General features: G+C 49.1%; 1 protein-coding gene across 2 annotated transcripts; it reads right to left on the bottom strand.

The window, feature by feature from the left end:
* Positions 1 to 2,809: 2,809 nt before the first annotated feature.
* On the bottom strand, positions 2,810 to 6,865 carry LOC100146082 (receptor kinase-like protein Xa21). 2 transcript variants are annotated; one of them, XM_044564079.1, is made up of 4 exons: positions 6,559 to 6,865; positions 6,014 to 6,344; positions 3,600 to 5,872; positions 2,810 to 3,481 (listed from the first exon to the last, which is right to left on the bottom strand). In XM_044564079.1, the coding sequence occupies exons 2-4, from the start codon at positions 6,328 to 6,330 to the stop codon at positions 3,117 to 3,119; spliced, it is 2,955 nt and encodes a 984-aa protein (XP_044420014.1). In that variant the 5' UTR covers positions 6,331 to 6,344; positions 6,559 to 6,865; the 3' UTR covers positions 2,810 to 3,116. The 2 variants fall into 2 exon arrangements, with proteins under 2 accessions (XP_044420014.1, XP_044420013.1); XM_044564078.1 differs by having other exon boundaries at positions 3,600 to 6,344.
* Between the last annotated feature and the right edge of the window lie 11,389 nt (positions 6,866 to 18,254).

Raw genomic sequence — 18,254 nt, 5'->3', positions numbered from 1 at the left:
TCACGAGAAAGTGAAGCCATCAGATAACCTTGTACCTGTTGCTGTTGGGCATACCAGACCGCGCGGGCGTAGTTCACGACCTGCTCCTCCTTCCCATCTTTGGTGATGGTGAGGGTAGCAGGCAGCGCCGGGCTTGTGGCGTCGAGGAAGTGCTCCATCTGCGCTCCTTTGATATGAGGAGCACGATTGCCTTCCACAAGAGGAAATTAGTCCTCGTGAGTTTTTCTGTTGGTGGAGAACCGAGAGAGGTGCCGCTACTGCTGGATGAAGATGACGCGAAGGTGGAAGCGGAGGATTGGGTAACTAGGGCACCCATGGTGCCGGCGAGGGTGGAGGGATCGGTGGATGCAGCGGTGCCTGTCATGGCTTTTTGGTTTCTCTCGCTAGTTCTCTGTATACGCTAGGTTTTGATTTCTCGCGTAAAGCTAGATGCGAGAGGAAGCGGCTCTGATTACCATATAAGATTGCAGGAAGCGTATAACCCTCTCGGGCCGCGTGGTTTGTATATATAGTGAATATGCCGTGGCTTACAAGTTGTAGACGATCGCAAGGATACGTCCGTGAAGTACACGAGAGAGACAGAAAGAGGTGTACACACAGGTACAGAAGAAGAGATAGAAAGTAATTCAAACAGACTACCAAACCTATCTCTATCTTAAGCTATTCTCTAACACGCTCGATGGTGGACGCGGGTGCGAACAGAGACAGGGCCGCAACGGACGATCTTTTTGTTTTTAAAAATGGAGGAGGACCCCCGGCCTTTGCATCTGTACGATGCATGCAACCACTTTATTAATTATTCATATAAGACCTTACAAAGTCACACAACAGTAAGACTGAAGCCACCGTCTAGGCAACAAAAGTGTCGCTACTCCTATCCAAGTGATGAAGGGATGCTGATAGTCTGGGCCTAATACCAAACAGACCTCGCAGCCAAACCTAACATCTAAGACCCGAGGTCCCATCCAGGACGCCTGCCGGGTATGGGTCACCTACCAGTCCGGCGCACTCCTCAACCAGGACGCCTGCCGGGTCTGAGGCCGCTGCAGCCACCTGCCATCAATCCATCTTCAGAGCTGTACTGCTGCATCTACCTTGCCCGGTCTAGCTGCCGTCGACGCCACCACGACGCCAAACCGCGTCACCCTCCTGCGTGAGTCCATCTCCGCGCATCGGACGCAGAGTCACCACAGCGCCATGCCGCCGAGACCCGCCGCCATCAATGAGTGAGATGCCGCACCGCTCCACCAAAGAATCCGTCCTCTGGTCCTGCATCCAGCCGCTGCTAAAAAAAACGATGCCCCCATGAGGGAAAACGACGCCCCAAAAGCACCGCCATCGTCTGATCCGGAAACTCCGGATCAAGGTTTTCACCCAGAGCAGCGCAAGCAAGTCGACAGAAGCTGCAGAGGCGATGTCTTCAACAAGATAACGACGTGAAAAACGCCGCCATCGCCCGCCATGACCCGAGTCACAGCATGGTTTTCACCGGCAGCCCCGTCTCCCCACTGTACGCCGAGACTGGATGCGAGAATCCACAACCATCTAGCCAACCACCTCCGGCGAAGAAGATGGCCACCACCTCCACGCCGAGGGCCGGAGCCCCCGACGTCCTCGTGTCGCGTGCCTAGTCCAGAGGCCGCTTGCCGCGCCGGAACAAAGGATGCGCACGACGGCTCGAGGAACCACCATCAAGATCCGAATGGGATCCAGATCGGACACCCTAGCCGCCGACGTGATCTCTTCGTCGCCGCCACCAGCACGACAACCCTGATCGCCACCGGCCTGCGCCATCGCCCTTGGATCGGCCGGAGTGGGTCGCCGCCACCTAGATCCGATCACCGACCAAGGAAGATTGCCGCCGCCGCCGCTAAGCCTGCGATGCCCTCGGCGGCGGCGGCGGGAGGAGAGGGAGGCCCGGGGAGGAGGAGAGGGAGGCCCGGCGGAGAGGCCCCGGTGCGGCGCGGCGCCGCCGCACGGGGGAGGAGCTTGGTATAAGCATATTGCCTACACGGATTCGATCGCGAGAAGCGTCGTCCTGTGTGCTCTGGATAGACGAAGTGGTTATCACCGATGGAAATTACCTGCATGGCTGCATGCAAACGTAATGATTCTGCTGATCTCCTCGTATGCCTAGCTCATGGTTGGTTGCTGGATCGATGAAGCCAACTTGTAGTCCCGCGCGTGGAGCGTGACAGGTGTTGCCTGCAGTGTGTCGCCCGGATCAAAGCTGGCTGCTCCGCCGCCCGAGCCCCGAGTACGCCTGCTCCTCGTGATCACGCTCAAGTCGCCGGCCACCCGTAGTTCGCGCGCGTTGGAGTCCATCATGCGGTCGTGACAGGGTCTACCTGCCCCGTCGCATGAGTGTGCCGCCTTCTGGTTTATTGGCGAGGGCTTGAACAGATCGGATGAAGAAGTCGATGCAGACGCAGCTGACAGGATATGCGCGTATGCGAACGGGATGGATGCCTACGCCAGACGTATGAGCATGGATTTTCTTTTTAACCGAATTGCATCAAAAGATCGTCGGATTTTTTTGGTAGCTAATGGAAACACTAATCTAATGAGAATTTCTAAAACTGAAATTGATCTAATGATGGGGAACTGAAAAATTGGATCTAAACTATGAGACAGATCTAATCTTTGATTGATCGGGTGCCGCGCCCCCGGGGCGGCGCGCTGCGGAATTGGTGGAAGGTTTTAGGATCGGCGTCGTTGGACAAGCCGCTCTAATACCATGTTAAAATTGTAGGGTGGCTAGAATATTATGTTATTGTGTTGTATTGATCTGACCCTCAAATGAGGTATATATAAAATACATGAGGGTTTTTTTCTTTTCGATAAAGGGCGACTTTAAGAATACATGAGGGGGTAGAGACTTGAAATACAAAACAAGTAATAAATGGTTTAAACCTACTCGACCCCTACTTTTTATCTCTATCTTTAAACACATATCATATTCTAACATCAAGAACTCACAAAAAAAGAAGATAACACCTTCAGGAAAGTAGCAACACTCGATGTGAGTGTTTGAAACATCTGCATGGCCTATCCTATATGCAGTAGTTTTTCTTTCTTTCTGCCGGGAAGTATATGTAGTAGTTGTAGTTAAGTAATTAAACTGAAGGATTTATCTTTGCCTTCCTTCCAAGATATGACGCCTTAATTTCCTGGAGCTTGCTAGCTGTATCTCTAATGTTCGCTCTTTCGCCGGGGATGGAGTGTGTGCAGGAGACTGCTACTTGCAGCAGAGACACGAGGCACTGATGAACCGAATCTTCTGACTCGCACTCTCCTTTTAGATAAATGTCAATCACTTCATGTATTTGATGTGGAAACTTGTTGCCCACGAAGTTGACGATGTCCAGTCCATCCATAAACATAGGATCTGTTGGCCTTTTGCCAGTCAACATCTCCAGCAGCACTATCCCAAAACTGTAGACATCCCCAGAAGTAGATATACGGCCTCCCCCGCCGTACTCTGAAATACGTACATACGTTAAGTTAGTTTGTGTCACATGTTGTTAGCTAGGTAGCCATAAGTTTATTCAACATAAAAATGTAAAGCTGCCAATATAGGGGCGTAAATACAAATTTACCTGGTGGGATATAGCCTATCGTTCCTTTTACACCAATTGAACTCGTCGAGCTTGCTGGTCTTAGCCCAGAATCAAGAAAAATCCTTGCAATACCGAAATCCCCCAAATGAGCAACCATGTCCTCATCAAGAAGAATATTGCTGGGCTTCAGATCACAATGGATGATGGGGTTTTCGCTGTCATTATGTAAATAGTCCAGTGCATCTGCTATGTTGACAGCTATGCCGATTCTTTGAGTTAAAGTCAGATGCTTATCAGCTTTGCCGTCCCCCTTGTGATGAAGGCACGTGTCCAAGTTCCCCTTGGGCATGAACTCGTAAATTAGGGCCCTGAAAGCTCTACCGTCGCTATCAACAGTAGAACATGCAGTTATGATGGAAACAAGATTCCGGTGTTGAACGCTTCTCAGCGCTTCACATTCTGGCATGAAGCTTCTCTCCGCGCCTTGCATCTCAAGGTTAAAAACCTTCACTGCCACTTCCAACTTATGCTGCACCAAGTTTCCCTTGTACACTGTACCATAGCTTCCTTTCCCAAGCAGGTTAGACTCGGAAAAGTTCTTTGTTGCTTCAACCAGATCATTGTAAGAAACTTTAGGGAAATGCTCACCCAAAGGAGCCTGTGATTCATATCTTGTTCTTCTCATTTTCCTCTCGAGGACTAGAAAGTAGACCAATAATAGGAGCGACATGAAGCCAAATAATGGTATCAATACCCTGATCAAGTAATATCGTATCTTAGTTCTCTGAGAAGCAACTGGGCATGGAGGCATATGCAGTTCCGACACCCCTCCACAAAGCTCTGAATTGCCAGCAAGCGAAACGGCTGAGGCATTCCTAAACACTCCTTCTGGTGGGATTTCTCCTTGGAGGTGATTATGAGATAAGTCCAACTTGCTGACATGTTGAAGACTTACAGGGATGGCCCCTGATAAATCATTATAGGAAAGGCTGAGCATGTTCAAGCTCATAAGGTCACCAAAAGTGGTTGGAATGTCACCCGTCAAGTTATTATGGTCCATTTGGATGGTTACCAGGTCTTGACACTGGCTCAGATCAACAGGAATTTCTCCTGTAAGTCTGTTAGATGAAAGATTCAGTGTACGGAGTTGTGTAAGCCCACTGAGTTCTGGAGGAATGTCACCTTGAAGATTATTATAGCTAAGGTCCATGGCTGAGAGTCTTTTAAGTTTCCCGAGAATGGGAGGTATGGTCCCTTCAAATTCATTTTTTGCTAAATACAGATATGTTAGCTCAGTAAGGTTGCCAAAAGAGGGTGGAATGGCTCCAACGAAATTGTTTCCATGAAGATCTAGAGATTGTAGTTTTTTAAGACTTCCTACCCATCCTTCAATTGTACCATTGAAACTGTTTGTGCTAAGATCCAAATCTATTAAGCCATCAAGGTTTCCTATGCTTGAAGGAACTATTCCTGATAGATTGTTTCCACCCAGATGTAGAAGTTCAAGTTTAGGGGACAATTTACCTACCGAATTTGGTATGACTCCTTTCAGCTGATTATTCTTGAATCTGAGCGATTTTAGATGACTGCAGTTTGTTAGTCCATATAAAGATTCCCATCTTTGGCTGTCACTTGACTCCAGCTTATTGTCCGCAAGGTTTAGGTATACAAGTTTCTGTAGCTTTCCGAAACTAGGAATTTCTCCAGTGAAACTGTTATTAGATAACTCTATTAATTGCAGGCTTGAAATGTTACCTAGCGACGCTGGGATAGGACCTTCAAGCATGTTTTGGCCCAAAGTAATATTTTGGAGATTAGGGAGGGTGTGGCCAATGTCAAGTGGCAGTGCCGCCATTTGTAGTCTATTTGCGTACAAGCCTAGCACTCGGAGCAAAGTAAGATTAAAGATTGATGCTGGTATTTGACCTGAGAGCCTATTGCTACCAACAGTAAAGCCGATCATGTTGGACAATTGTCCAAGCTCACTGGGTATGCTTCCCTCTAGTTCATTTTCTTGAAGAATGAGAAATTGTAGCTTGGTGGCATTGCTGATGGTTGGTGGTATGACCCCGGTGAGTTTATTCCTAGAAAGGTCTAAATTCATTAGATTGTAAAGCGAACCTATTTTCGCCGGGATTGAGCCTTCTAGCATGTTTCTTGAAAGATCCACAAACGTGAGGTTCGAACAGTTTGTGAGTGAGTCGGGGATTATCCCTTGGAATAAATTGGATTTCAAGTCAAGAACCACCAGCTCGGGAAGCTGGTTCAGAGGAGGTAACTGGCCGGAGAAGCCATTGTAGGACAAATTCAGGAGCTGTAGGTTCGAAAATTGTGTGAGTGAATCGGGGATTATCCCTTGGAATAAGTTAGAGCTCATGTCAAGAAGCGTCAGCTCATGGAGCTGACTCAGAGGAGGTAACTGGCCGGAGAAGCCATTGGAGGACAAATTCAGGCGCTTAAGGAACGTTATGTTCCCAAGAGAAGGGTTGACTTGACCTGACAAGTTTTGGCCAGGGAGATCCAAAGCCGCCACCCGCCCTGGATTCAGTAAGCTGCAGGAGACACCATTCCACTTGCAGTAATGGATGCTTCGGTTCCAGTTCCTCAAGGAACCTGTTGGATCGTGGGTGGACCTTTTGAATCGGAGCAAGGAGAGAATGTCTGTGATGTTCGCATGAACAGTTGAGCAACGGGCATTGCCAGCTCCATAAGACAGCAGCAGAAACGCCAGCAGAAGAAGCATGTTGAGTTTCACGGATTGGTCAGACATGAACCCCGTTGTACCTGCAAAAATATAAAGCACAAGCAGGGCTGCTTATTTATCATGTTCGCCGGCGGAACTACTACACGGCAGAGGGTAAAGTGCTATCAAATACGCCGACGGTCCAGGCATCACGTGTGCCCGCAACTAAAATGATATTAAGCCTATTAACCGCATGAAAATAAGAGTACGCGCAATTTGATGGCATGTAATCATGAGAAGTGGACAATTGCGTACCTCTGCAGCTCTGCTCGACAGGAGCGCACAAAACGGCAGCTTTGGCAGCTTGGCTTTGCCGGTGGTTTGTACTTAGATTTCGATGCCCAGCTGGCTCAGGCCCCGGCGGTTTAAATGCAGGTTTTACAGCAGGTTTGCGCCACACACTGTATTGTCACCACTCACACCTTATCTTGACCGCTGTCCAGACTAGTCCTGAAGACGGAACCTTCCGCCACTTGGGACGTCTCTTGTTTCTTACTGCTGCTGTAGCTTTATGAGCTGGCCAATATTGTTGCCGCCCGTCTGGCCACGGTGACTACCGTCTACGGCTCGTCTGTGTTCTATACTTTTCAGCCGGAACCAGACAATGTAACTTCTGCGTTGCTGCTGCGGGACTTGCCTCGAGCGGTTTCAGTACTGCCAACATTCGGCACGTCCAACGGTTTACTTGTCCAAGATGCTCATTTCCAAATGCGTTTCGGCTTGCAGTGACTGTTATACCGTGCTCTCGGAACGTATTTCTGCGGACAGGATTCATTTCTTGCTTTTCTTGGACGCGTTAGAACATATACAAGCGAGGCGAGGACACCAGATCCGGTCCCTCAAATGCATGCAGACGCGTCCTAACGCGTCCGCGGACATTGATATCAGAAAAGGCTTTAATCCTCCTTTATAGATAAAGCAAATCATCAAAGCCACCAAGTACACAAAGGTTCACACCACACATACAGGCACGAAAGAAACATGAAAGATGTCCAGGAGGTTCTGCTGAGGCACAGCTCAACAAGCCCAAAAAAGGAAAATAAAAAAGTTGCTGGCGCCACGAGGCGACTAGTCCGGCTCCGGTGGCGGCGGAGGGAGCGGTGGCGACAAGCGGAATGCAATCGAGCGAAGGTCGGCGATGAAGGCAGTGATGGCGTCTCGATCCTGGGGACGGCTGAGCGGCCGCCATAGCTGCAAGTAACCACAAAATTTGAAGAGAGCGCCAGTAGCACGTTGGAGCGGAATGTGCTGGATCACAAGTCTGTTGCGAACTGTCCAAAGGGTCCAGGCAAGGACCCCAATCTCCAACCACCTAATGTGGCGAGTGCGTTGAGGGGAGGCCTGAAGCTCGGAGAATAGGTCGGGAAAATTGGAGTGACACCAGTGACCACCAACCGCCTTCCGAAAGTAGCTCCAAAGGAATTGGGCAGACACGCAGGAGAAGAAGATATCATTCGAGTCCTCGATAGTTCCACATAGGGGGCAAAGTCCGTTACCCGGGCCATTCCGCTTTTGGACCTCCACACCAGAAGGGATCCACCCGCGAATCCATTGCCACATGAAGATCCTAATCTTCAGAGGTAGGCGGTTGGACCACACCACAGAGAGGGGCAAAGGAGCAGAGCAGGGTGCAATGGCCTGGTAAAGAGACTTAGTGGAGAAGACGCCCGAAGGCTCCAAACGCCAAGAGATGCGGTCGGACGTGAGATCCACATCCGGCTCGTGGAGAGCAATGCAGTCGAGCAGCTCATGCCAAGCCGCAAGATCTGGCGGCCCGAATGGCCGCCGGAAAGCGAGGCACCCTAAGTCGATAAGGGCGTCCTCAACGGAAATCCTAGGGTCTACCGCCATGGAGAACGAATCCGCGGGCATTGATCGGGCACTTCTCATTTGTGTGTGTTCGCATCCGTGTATCTCAAATTCGGTTCTTTATATTCATACAACACATGTACGTATGAAAATAAACCTACGTAGAGCAACGAACTAGCATCAAATCTACTTAAATCGAGCATAATTCACGCATAAAGAATCATCGGACAATACTTAAACAAAAGATAAAAACATTGAATTAAACGGGAAGGGCGGAGGAAATCATAATTTCCTCGTCGGTCCCATCTCCTTGCGCTCAGGCATGCTGCTTTGGTTGTCGGTGTAGGCGTTGGCTACATGAGGGTTGTCGGAGTTTAATATGTCATCATCGTGTTCCGACGGGTCCATCTGCACCGCAGCAAGCCTCGGAGCAAGCGCGCCTGCTCCTCGGCCTTCCTCGTCACCTTCGCCTTCACTACGCCTCACGCTCCGACAACTCGATGGCGAGCCGGAGCGCTTTGGCGTTCTTCCGCCGGAGCCGCCACGCATCCGTCTTCGCCGATGTCGGGGGGGGGGGGGGGGGGGCGGCAGAGAACGGATGTGATGAGCACATCCTCGGGATCGACCGACTCGTGCGCGATTGACCCGGCGCATTGCCAACGCGTCGCCCACCGACACCCTCTTCCTCGCGCGTGGCCGCTCACGCCGTGCAGCCTGCGCCTCTGACTCGGGCGTCCTCGACCGGCCCGGCGCCGGCGAGGTCACAATGTGACGCCAGGATAATTATGCTACAGTAATCCCACGTTAATGATGCCACGTCACCATGGTTACTGTTGTTAATCTCGTGTTAGTTCAAAATCGATTCGAAATTCAAACTTAAAATAAAGTCAAACGGTAAAGATTTTCAAATATTAAAACTAAAATGTTGGGGTGTTGCCAAATAATGCATAGGTAATTATTGTGGAGAAACCACACTTTTATAAAATGTTTAAAGGCTCTAAAGTAATTAAAACAGCAGCTATGACAATTAATTAAATGCCTTTTAAAAATAATAATAATGCAAACTATTTTAATTAGGTGTCAAACTTTTTGGGGCAGCAGAATAAATTATAACATCAATTTAGGAGTTGTATTTATATTTTATAAAACAGGAATTAAAAGAATAAAATAGAAAAAAAAATATATAAAGAAAAGAAAACAGAAAACAAAACTAAAAAAAGAAAAAAAAGAAAAGAGAAAGCAAACCCCCCCCAATTGGGCCTCGGCCCAGCAGGCTACCAGGCCGCCAGGTCGGCCCAGCCGCGCCCTCTACTAACCTCCCCTGGGTGCCCGAAACCCTAGCGACACCCCACTCCCCCCCCTCACGCGATCCCCTCTCCCCACGATCTCCCCCACGCCTCTTCCCCCCCTCCCGATCTGGATCGGGGCTCGACCCCGACTGCCCCCGTCGCCGGACCTCCTCCCTGTCGCCGCCCGTCGCTCGTTGGACACCTCGCCTTCCTCCCCGAAGACCGCCACTGCCCCCTGGCGCCGCCCCGGCTTCGCCGCTCGCGGTCGCCGGACCCCAGCGCCTTCGCCACCTCGTCGGGATCGCCTCCTCGCCTCTCCATCGCCGGCCACCCCGAGCTTCCCCGAGCCCGCTGCCCTGTGCCCTACAGCCCCTGTGAGCCGCTACCCCCTCTCCTCTCTCCTCTGCCTCGTTCCCGGCCGACGCGCGCCGTCCCCTGCTCACCGCACGACGCACCGTCGTGCACGCACGCGCCCGCCCTCACCTAGCGCCACCACGCCGCTCGCCCGCTCCCCTGCACACTGCTCGGGGCGCGCCCTGCACGCGCCCACCCGTGCCCCGTGGCCGTGCCCTGCCTCGCCCACGGCCACCGCTGCTGGTCGCCCATGCCCCGTGCCCCACCTGCCAAGCCCTTGCCCGTGCCCCTCGCTACCCTGCCTCGCCGGCGCTGCCGCGGCTCACCGGAACCGCCGCTCGCCTCGTCTCCGCCCTCTCCTCCCTCCCGTGGCGCCGCCCTCCGCCGCCTCCCTTGGCCGGCGTCGTGGGCGCCGGCGGCCTCGCCACGCCCGTGGCTGGCGCCCCCCCCTGCGCGTCGATTTGGGCGCTCGCCCAGTCGGGTGACGACGCCCGACGCCCGGCTCCGCCCAGCGGCCGTGCGCCCGTTAGGCCCCTGGGGCCTATGACACATGGGCCCCGCCCAGAGAACGTTTAAAAAATGATTTAAAAAAACTAAATTAATAAAAATAAATAAATAAATAATAAAGATAATTAATTAAGACAGTTAATTAACTTAATTAATCCTGTTAATATTAACTAATTAAGATTAATTAACCTAATAACTAATTAACCTAATTAACTACTGTTAATTAGCTAACAGCCCCTGACAGGTGGGACCCACATGTCAGGTTGACCAGGTCAATGGTCAACGTTGACTGATGATGTCATACTGACGTCATGCTGATGCATTAATTAAATTTTGAATTAAATTAATTTATTAAATTCTAAAAATGATTTAAATCTTTAAAATTTAATATAAAATAAACCGTAGCTCGGATGGAAAAACTTTGTACATGAAAGTTGCTCAGAACGACGAGACGAATCCGAATACGCAGCCCGTTCGTCCGCCACACATCCCTAACATATCAAACTCGCAACTTTCCCCCTCCCTTTCACCTGTCCGAAAATGCGAAACATCGGGAATACTTTCCCGGATGTTCCCCCCCTTCGCCGGTACCACCTACTGCCGCGTTAGGACACACCTAGCACCACTCATTGTCATGTCACGCATCGTCATGCTTATGTTTGCTTTGTATTTACTGTTTCTTCCCCCTTCTCTCCGGTAGACTACGAGACCGACGCTGCTGCTGCCCAGTTCGACTACGGAGTTGACGACCCCTCCTACTTGCCAGAGCAACCAGGCAAGCCCCCCCCTTGATCACCAGATATCGCCTATTCTTCTCTATACTGCTTGCATTAGAGTAGTGTAGCATGTTACTGCTTTCCGTTAATCCTATCCTGATGCATAGCCTATCATTGTTGCTACAGTTGTTACCCTTACCTGCTATCCTACTGCTTAGTATAGGATGCTAGTGTTCCATCAGTGGCCCTACACTCTTGTCCGTCTGCCATCCTATACTACTAGGCCGTGATCACTTTGGGAGGTGATCACGGGTATATACTATATACTTTATATACATGACACAAGTGGTGACTAAAGTCGGGTCGGCTCGTTGAGTACCCGCAAGTGATTTTGATGAGGGGGCTGAAAGGACAGGTGGCTCCATTCCGGTAGAGGTGGGCCTGGGTTCCTGACGGCCCCCGACTGTTACTTTGTGGCGGAGCGACAGGGCAGGTTGAGACCACCCAGGAGAGAGGTGGGACTGGCCCTGGTCGGCGTTCGCGGTTACTTCAAATAACACGCTTAACGAGTTATGGGTATTTGATCTGAGTCTGGCCATTTGGTCTATACGCACTAACCATCTACGCGGGAGTAGTTATGGGTATCCGGGCGTCGTGGTATCAGCCGAAGCTCTTTTTGACGTTAGCGACTGAGTGGCGCGCGCCGCATTGGACCGTAAGCTCGCGCTTGTATTAAGGGGGCTAGGTCTGCTTCCGGCCGCGTACGCAACGTGTAGGTGTGCAATGGGCGATGGGCCCAGACCCCTGCGCGCATAGGGTTTAGACCGGCGTGCTGACCTCTCTGTTGAGCCTAGGTGGGGCTGCGACGTGTTGATCTTACGAGGCCGGGCATGACCCAGAAAAGTGTGTCCGGCCAAATGGGATCGAGCGTGTTGGGTTATGTGGTGCACCCCTGCAGGGAAGTTTATCTATTCGAATAGCCGTGTCCCTCGGTAAAAGGACGACCCGGAGTTGTACCTTGACCTTATGACAACTAGAACTGGATACTTAATAAAACACACCCTTCCAAGTGCCAGATACAACCCGGTGATCGCTCTCTAACAGGGCGACGAGGAGGGGATCGCCTGGGTAGGATTATGCTATGCGATGCTACTTGGTGAACTTACCATCTACTCTCTTCTACATGCTGCAAGATGGAGGTGGCCAGAAGCGTAGTCTTCGACAGGACTAGCTATCCCCCCTTATTCTGGCATTCTGCAGTTCAGTCCACTGATATGGCCCTTTACACATATACCCATGCATATGTAGTGTAGCTCCTTGCTTGCGAGTACTTTGGATGAGTACTCACGGTTGCTTTTCTCCCTCTTTTCCCCGTTCTATACCTGATTGTCGCAACAAGATGTTGGAGTCTAGGAGCTAGAGATCCCGAGGTTGATTCTACATGGAGTTCGGCTTCGAGGAGTAGTTAGGAGGTCCCAGGCAGGAGGCCTTGCCTTTTCGATCGTTGCTACTTTTGTGCTAGCCTTCTTAAGGCAAACTTGTTTAACTTATGTCTGTACTCAGATATTGTTGCTTCCGCTGACTCGTCTATGATCGAGCAATTGTATTCGAGCCCTCGAGGCCCCTGGCTTGTATTATGATGCTTGTATGACTTATTTATGTTGTAGAGTTGTGTTGTGATATCTTCCCGTGAGTCCCTGATCTTGATCATACACATTTGCGTGCATGATTAGTGTATGGTCAAATCGGGGGCGTCACAAGTTGGTATCAGAGCCGACTGCCTGTAGGAATCCCCCTTTCCAACTCCTTGGCCGAAGTCGAGTCTAGTCATTGAAAAACTTTTACTAACATGGCTGTGTGGCTTACGGGCCCACGTCGCCATTGGGTGGTACTAGGATCTTTTACTCCTCGACCTTTACTCTGGGACTCTGATCTCTCTCCTATTCGGGTTAAATGAATTTTGCTAAATCTAACATTAGGATCTCGTTATCACTTTCACCCGGAGAGCCCCTTATTACTGATGATCGTCTGCTGCACGTGAAGACCCTGAAGACACTCTCCGCTGTTAACCCGAGAACTTGTGTTCATCGCTTTTGCAATTCCCTTCCATCGATAAACTCCTATGGATAACCACGTATATTCGCCATCCATACAATGTTTCCCCGTTGATCTTGTTATTACAAGATACCCCGAAATTCTCTCTGTTGTTCCGAGAATCCTTTGAGCTTACTGCCTTACTGTTCCTTGTCACCTGAATACCCCTACGGATAATTCTCGCACTTACCGAGTATCCGCTTGTCCCCAGTTGATTCAAGTAATTCACAAAAGTCTTTGAAATACTATTTGAACTTTCGAAAATCCTGAGCAGCCTATTGCTCTTGAAATTCTTGCTTGCTTGCATTATGGTTAATCCCATAAGTCTCGTAATCTTATTGTCATTCCTTGTCATTATCATTTTGAGTCTGTTGATTCAAAATATTGCGAATGCTCACAATCCTCAATCAGATCCTAGAATTCTTCCTTCTGGCTCAAACGTCATTTTAAACATGAGCTGGTATCGACCAATCGAATTGCCATCGATTGTACCCCTAAGGCTATTCAACTTATCCATCCTTAATCAGAGCGTTTGCTTCTGATCCCTTGATTTGGAAATCATAATTCCTTTGCATTTGAGCTTTGAGTTAGTCAGTTGTTTCTATAATCTGATCCCCTTGCATTCTTTCTTCCTCTAGTTGAGTACCGATGCTCACATCTGATCCCTTGTGGACAACCAAATCCTTTGTGAGATTATTATCCGACAGTGCCCTCATATTTAATCACCTTGTGAGTTCTTCCCTGATACATAATGCCTTTGGTAAATTGTATCCTTTGCTTTGTCAACCATGCTCTGCTTTTGAGTCGGTGATAATTACTCTTGAAGCTTGTGGCATATATTCCTAATATGCCCCGATGGGTTGAACCTATGCCTTCCATAATATGTGTGAACTCGAAAGATTTCATGAGTCATACTCTCCTGGTATTTTGCCAGATAAAATTTTCAACACTGCAACTTCATCAAACGCGAGAAGTGAATGAAAGGTTATGCATTGAAGAAGTGGGAGTCGACCTTGAACTTTGTGTTCATGCCCATGGACACGATGTAGATCTTCTCATCGTAGGTTCTTTTAAAATTAATTATTCCCTTGGTATAAGTTCATCTTATATCTGGGATCTGGCCTTTTTCAATCGTGGTTTTGACCATGTTCTCCTTTAAATATCATTTCTCGTGCAAGTTTAAGCACTTGTCCTCTGCAGAGCAATACCCCCGTCCAACCTCTACTTTGGTATGTCGTCGAGTATTACCCCCCCTGGTATCTCGAGAATGCCAAGGAACTACTTAACTTCTTATGAGTTCTTCATCAACTAATATTCTTGCCGATTCCATTTTTCCAACGGGTTCTGAGTTGTTAGAACCCCTCAAGGACACCGATAAGTGAATCAATTCCACACTCCGATTCAATAACTCTAAGTAATTTTCGTTGCTTATGAGTTTAATAATCATTTAAGTCATCCCTAGCCTAATCGGCTATATCATTAGCGTGCTAAATTTTAACTGTGCTACCTGGTCCTTAACCATGGAGCACAACTTTCGATGATGAGCTAAGCTTATGTCGATCTTCCTCATCTTATCGTTTCACCTCCAACAACAAGCTTGGTTTGGAGTTTGTGTCGTACCCTTGGTTCCAATAACTTTTCGCTTTACCATTCCTTTGACTTGATGTCATTGCCGATTGATTACATCTTAAAGAAACCTCTCGACAAGTGTGTCGTGATCATCGTCAACATTTTAACTTCGTCCGAGATATCAATTGAATTCATGATGGGAAATTCCATGCTTGTCCCTCGATGATCTATGTTATCATCGACCACATCCATGCCTTCCTTTCAAACACAGACTTGGTCTTGTTTGAATGAACTTTAAGTTCCTTGCTATCCAGCAATTGTTCTTCTTTACCTTGGAACATTAACATCTCTTTTGTCCTCAATGTTGTGAGAATTTCACCACCTCTTAGGAAATCTTGGTATGGTGATACTTCTCACCATCACCATTCCTTCTTGGGTACTCGTGTTGATTCCAACCGGCGGGGTACCAACAAGTGAGCGGTGCTGTTTGGATCCTGCCCTTCTAGCAACCCTATTGCTTTGAAGTTAATGGTCGGCCATTCATTCTTAGACTATTGATTATTGAATCACCATTTCGACGTTGGTCGTGCAACCCAGCCCATATTTCGGGTGCACCGTCAACCAATGTTCAATCGTGTATGTTTCCTCGAGCATACCTCATTATATCATTTGAACTGACAAAAGCTATCTCCTTGTACACATAATTGTGGAAATCCATCTTTTGGAAATCTCAATGGAATGTCGCTGAGTCCATCAGCCACCTCCTAACCCTCTCCTTGGTTTAATGATGAACTCTTGTTTCGGAACTTGCTTTCATAGTTCATTTCCCGAGAATCTTACAATGTCATCCCATCAAATTGTGCCGCTCCTTTTCTTATCAGGCATCCTAAGTTTGAGGTATCGTGACACCAATCAGATCTGAATCTCGGTCAGATGTGATGGTTGGAACATATTTCCGAGAGTTATAATGTTGGTCTTTATATGACCCGGTAAGGTTATGTCATGCATAGCGCACCTGGCCGGAGGACCTATTGTTATAAGTTTTCCTTTTTAGCAAGGTTAGCTATTCTTCCATGAGGAAATTGTAAGACTTATTCTAAAATGGATCCTTTGTTTATCCAAGTCCGACCTTTGCTTGAAGACTATATCAATGCTATCTCGAAGCATGTCTGTGGTACTCCGATCTTCAATAAAAACATTTGAAGCCCAAAGCTAATTGTTTCCTGCTCAATTATCCAGACACCGTTGTATGGGTAATGTCATGAAATTCCTCTCCCCTTACCTAAAGGGTTTTCTACATTATATCCTGTCGTGGATATCATGCTCTGCTTGACCTTGGGAAGGTTATACCCCTGAAATATGTGTTTAAACACATTTTCCTTTTCATTGTTCTGTTTACTCTGATAATCATATTTTCCTTTCCATTGTTTTGTTTAACCTTTCTTGTAATCTGACTTAGCTGAGCAGAGATAATTCCCTTCTTAGTTGAGCACCTCGTTGTACCACTCTCTCAATAGACCCTGTTACTTTTGTTGAGGATATTTCGGTAGCCACCGATGGATGAGAACTTGCCTATTGGTCCGCCTCGTTTCAACAAGCAGGAAAATGGTTCTCTTCGTCCCTCGCCCTTGGTACCAACGTGTTGCCGACATAACTGACAGGGTACTCTCTGACATGCCTTGCTATCATGATCGTGCAAGATGTCACTTCTCCTTAAAAAAAACCCCCACATGGTGGGCCCATAACCCACAAGTCCCAGGATCGAAACCTGGCTCTGATACCATCTTAAATCTCGGGATGAGATTTCTTGTAGTAGAGGAGAATTGTGACGCCCGGATAATTATGCTACAGTAATCCCACGTTAATGATGCCACGTCACCATGGTTACTGTTGTTAATCTCGTGTTAGTTCAAAATCGATTCGAAATTCAAACTTAAAATAAAGTCAAACGGTAGAGATTTTCAAATATTAAAACTAAAATGTTGGGGTGTTGCCAAATAATGCATAGGTAATTATTGTGGAGAAACCACACTTTTATAAAATGTTTAAAGGCTCTAAAGTAATTAAAACAGCAGCTATGACAATTAATTAAATGCCTTTTAAAAATAATAATAATGCAAACTATTTTAATTAGGTGTCAAACTTTTTGGGGTAGTAGAATAAATTATAACATTAATTTAGGAGTTGTATTTATATTTTATAAAACAGGAATTAAAAGAATAAAATAGAAAATAAAATATATAAAGAAAAAAAACAGAAAACAAACTAAAAAAAGAGAAAGCAACCCCCCCCCCCCCAATTGGGCCTCGGCCCAGCAGGCTACCAGGCCGCCAGGCCGGCCCAACCGCGCCCTCTACTAAACTCCCCTGGGTGCCCGAAACCCTAGCGACACCCCACTCCCCCCCTCACGTGATCCCCTCTCCCCACGCCTCTTCCCCCCTCCCGATCTAGATCGGGGCTCGACCCCGACTGCCCCCGTCGCCGCGTCGGCCACGACGCCGTCGCCGGACCTCCTCCCTGTCGCCGCCCGTCGCTCGTTGGACGCCTCGCCTTCCTCCCCGAAGACCACCACTGCCCCCTGGCGCCGCCCCGGCTTCGCCGCTCGCGGTCGCCGGACCCTAGCGCCTTCGCCACCTCGTCGGGATCGCCTCCTCGCCTCTCCATCGCCTGCCACCCCGAGCTTCCCCGAGCCCGCTGCCCTGTGCCCTACGGCCCCCTGTGAGCCGCTACCCCCTCTCCTCTCTCCTCTGCCTCGTTCCCGGCCGGCGCGCGCCCTCCCCTGCTCACCGCACGACGCGCCGTCGTGCGCGGACGCGCCTGCCCTCACCTAGCGCCACCACGCCGCTCGCCCGCTCCCCTGCACACTGCTCGGGGCGCGCCCTGCACGCGCCCACCCGTGCCCCGTGGCCGTGCCCTGCCTCGCCCACGGCCACCGCTGCCGGTCGCCCCTGCCCCGTGCCCCGCCTGCCGAGCCCTTGTCCGCGCCCCTCGCTACCCTGCCTCGTCGGCGCTGCTGCGGCTCGCCGGAACCGCCGCTCGCCTCGTCTCCGCCCTCTCCTCTCTCCCATGGCGCCGCCCTCCGCCGCCTCCGTTGGCCGGCGTCGTGGGCGCCTGCGGCCTCGCCACGCCCGTGGCTGGCGCCCCCCCTGCCCGTCGATTTGGGCGCTCGCCCAGTCGGGCGACGACGCCCGACGCCCGGCTCCGCCCAGCGCCCGTGCGCCCGTTAGGCCCCTGGGGCCTATGACACATGGGCCCCGCCCAGAGAACGTTTAAAAAAATGATTAAAAAAACTAAATTAATAAAAATAAATAAATAAGATAATTAATTAACTTAATTAATCTTGTTAATATTAACTAATTAAGATTAATTAACCTAATAACTAATTAACCTAATTAACTATTGTTAATTAGCTAACAGCCCCTAGGTGGGACCCACCTGTCAGGTTGACCAGGTCAACGGTCAACGTTGACTGCTGATGTCATGCTGATGCATTAATTAAATTTCAAATTAAATTAATTTATTAAATTCTAAAAATGATTTAAATCTTTAAAATTTAATATAAAATAAACCGTAGCTCGGATGGAAGAACTTTGTACATGAAAGTTGCTCAGAA

Source organism: Triticum aestivum, chromosome 6D (genome assembly GCF_018294505.1).
Source record: "Triticum aestivum cultivar Chinese Spring chromosome 6D, IWGSC CS RefSeq v2.1, whole genome shotgun sequence".
Taxonomy (NCBI): domain Eukaryota; kingdom Viridiplantae; phylum Streptophyta; class Magnoliopsida; order Poales; family Poaceae; genus Triticum; species Triticum aestivum.
This window is presented reverse-complemented; position numbering and strand designations above follow the sequence as displayed.

Coding starts and splice junctions, on each gene's coding strand:
- LOC100146082 (XM_044564078.1), bottom strand. CDS start 6,330: ATGTCTGACCAATCCGTGAAACTCAACATGCTTCTTCTGCTGGCGTTT. Junction 3,482..3,599: donor GATAGGCTATATCCCACCAG/GTAAATTTGTAT, acceptor TACGTATTTCAG/AGTACGGCGGGGGAGGCCGT.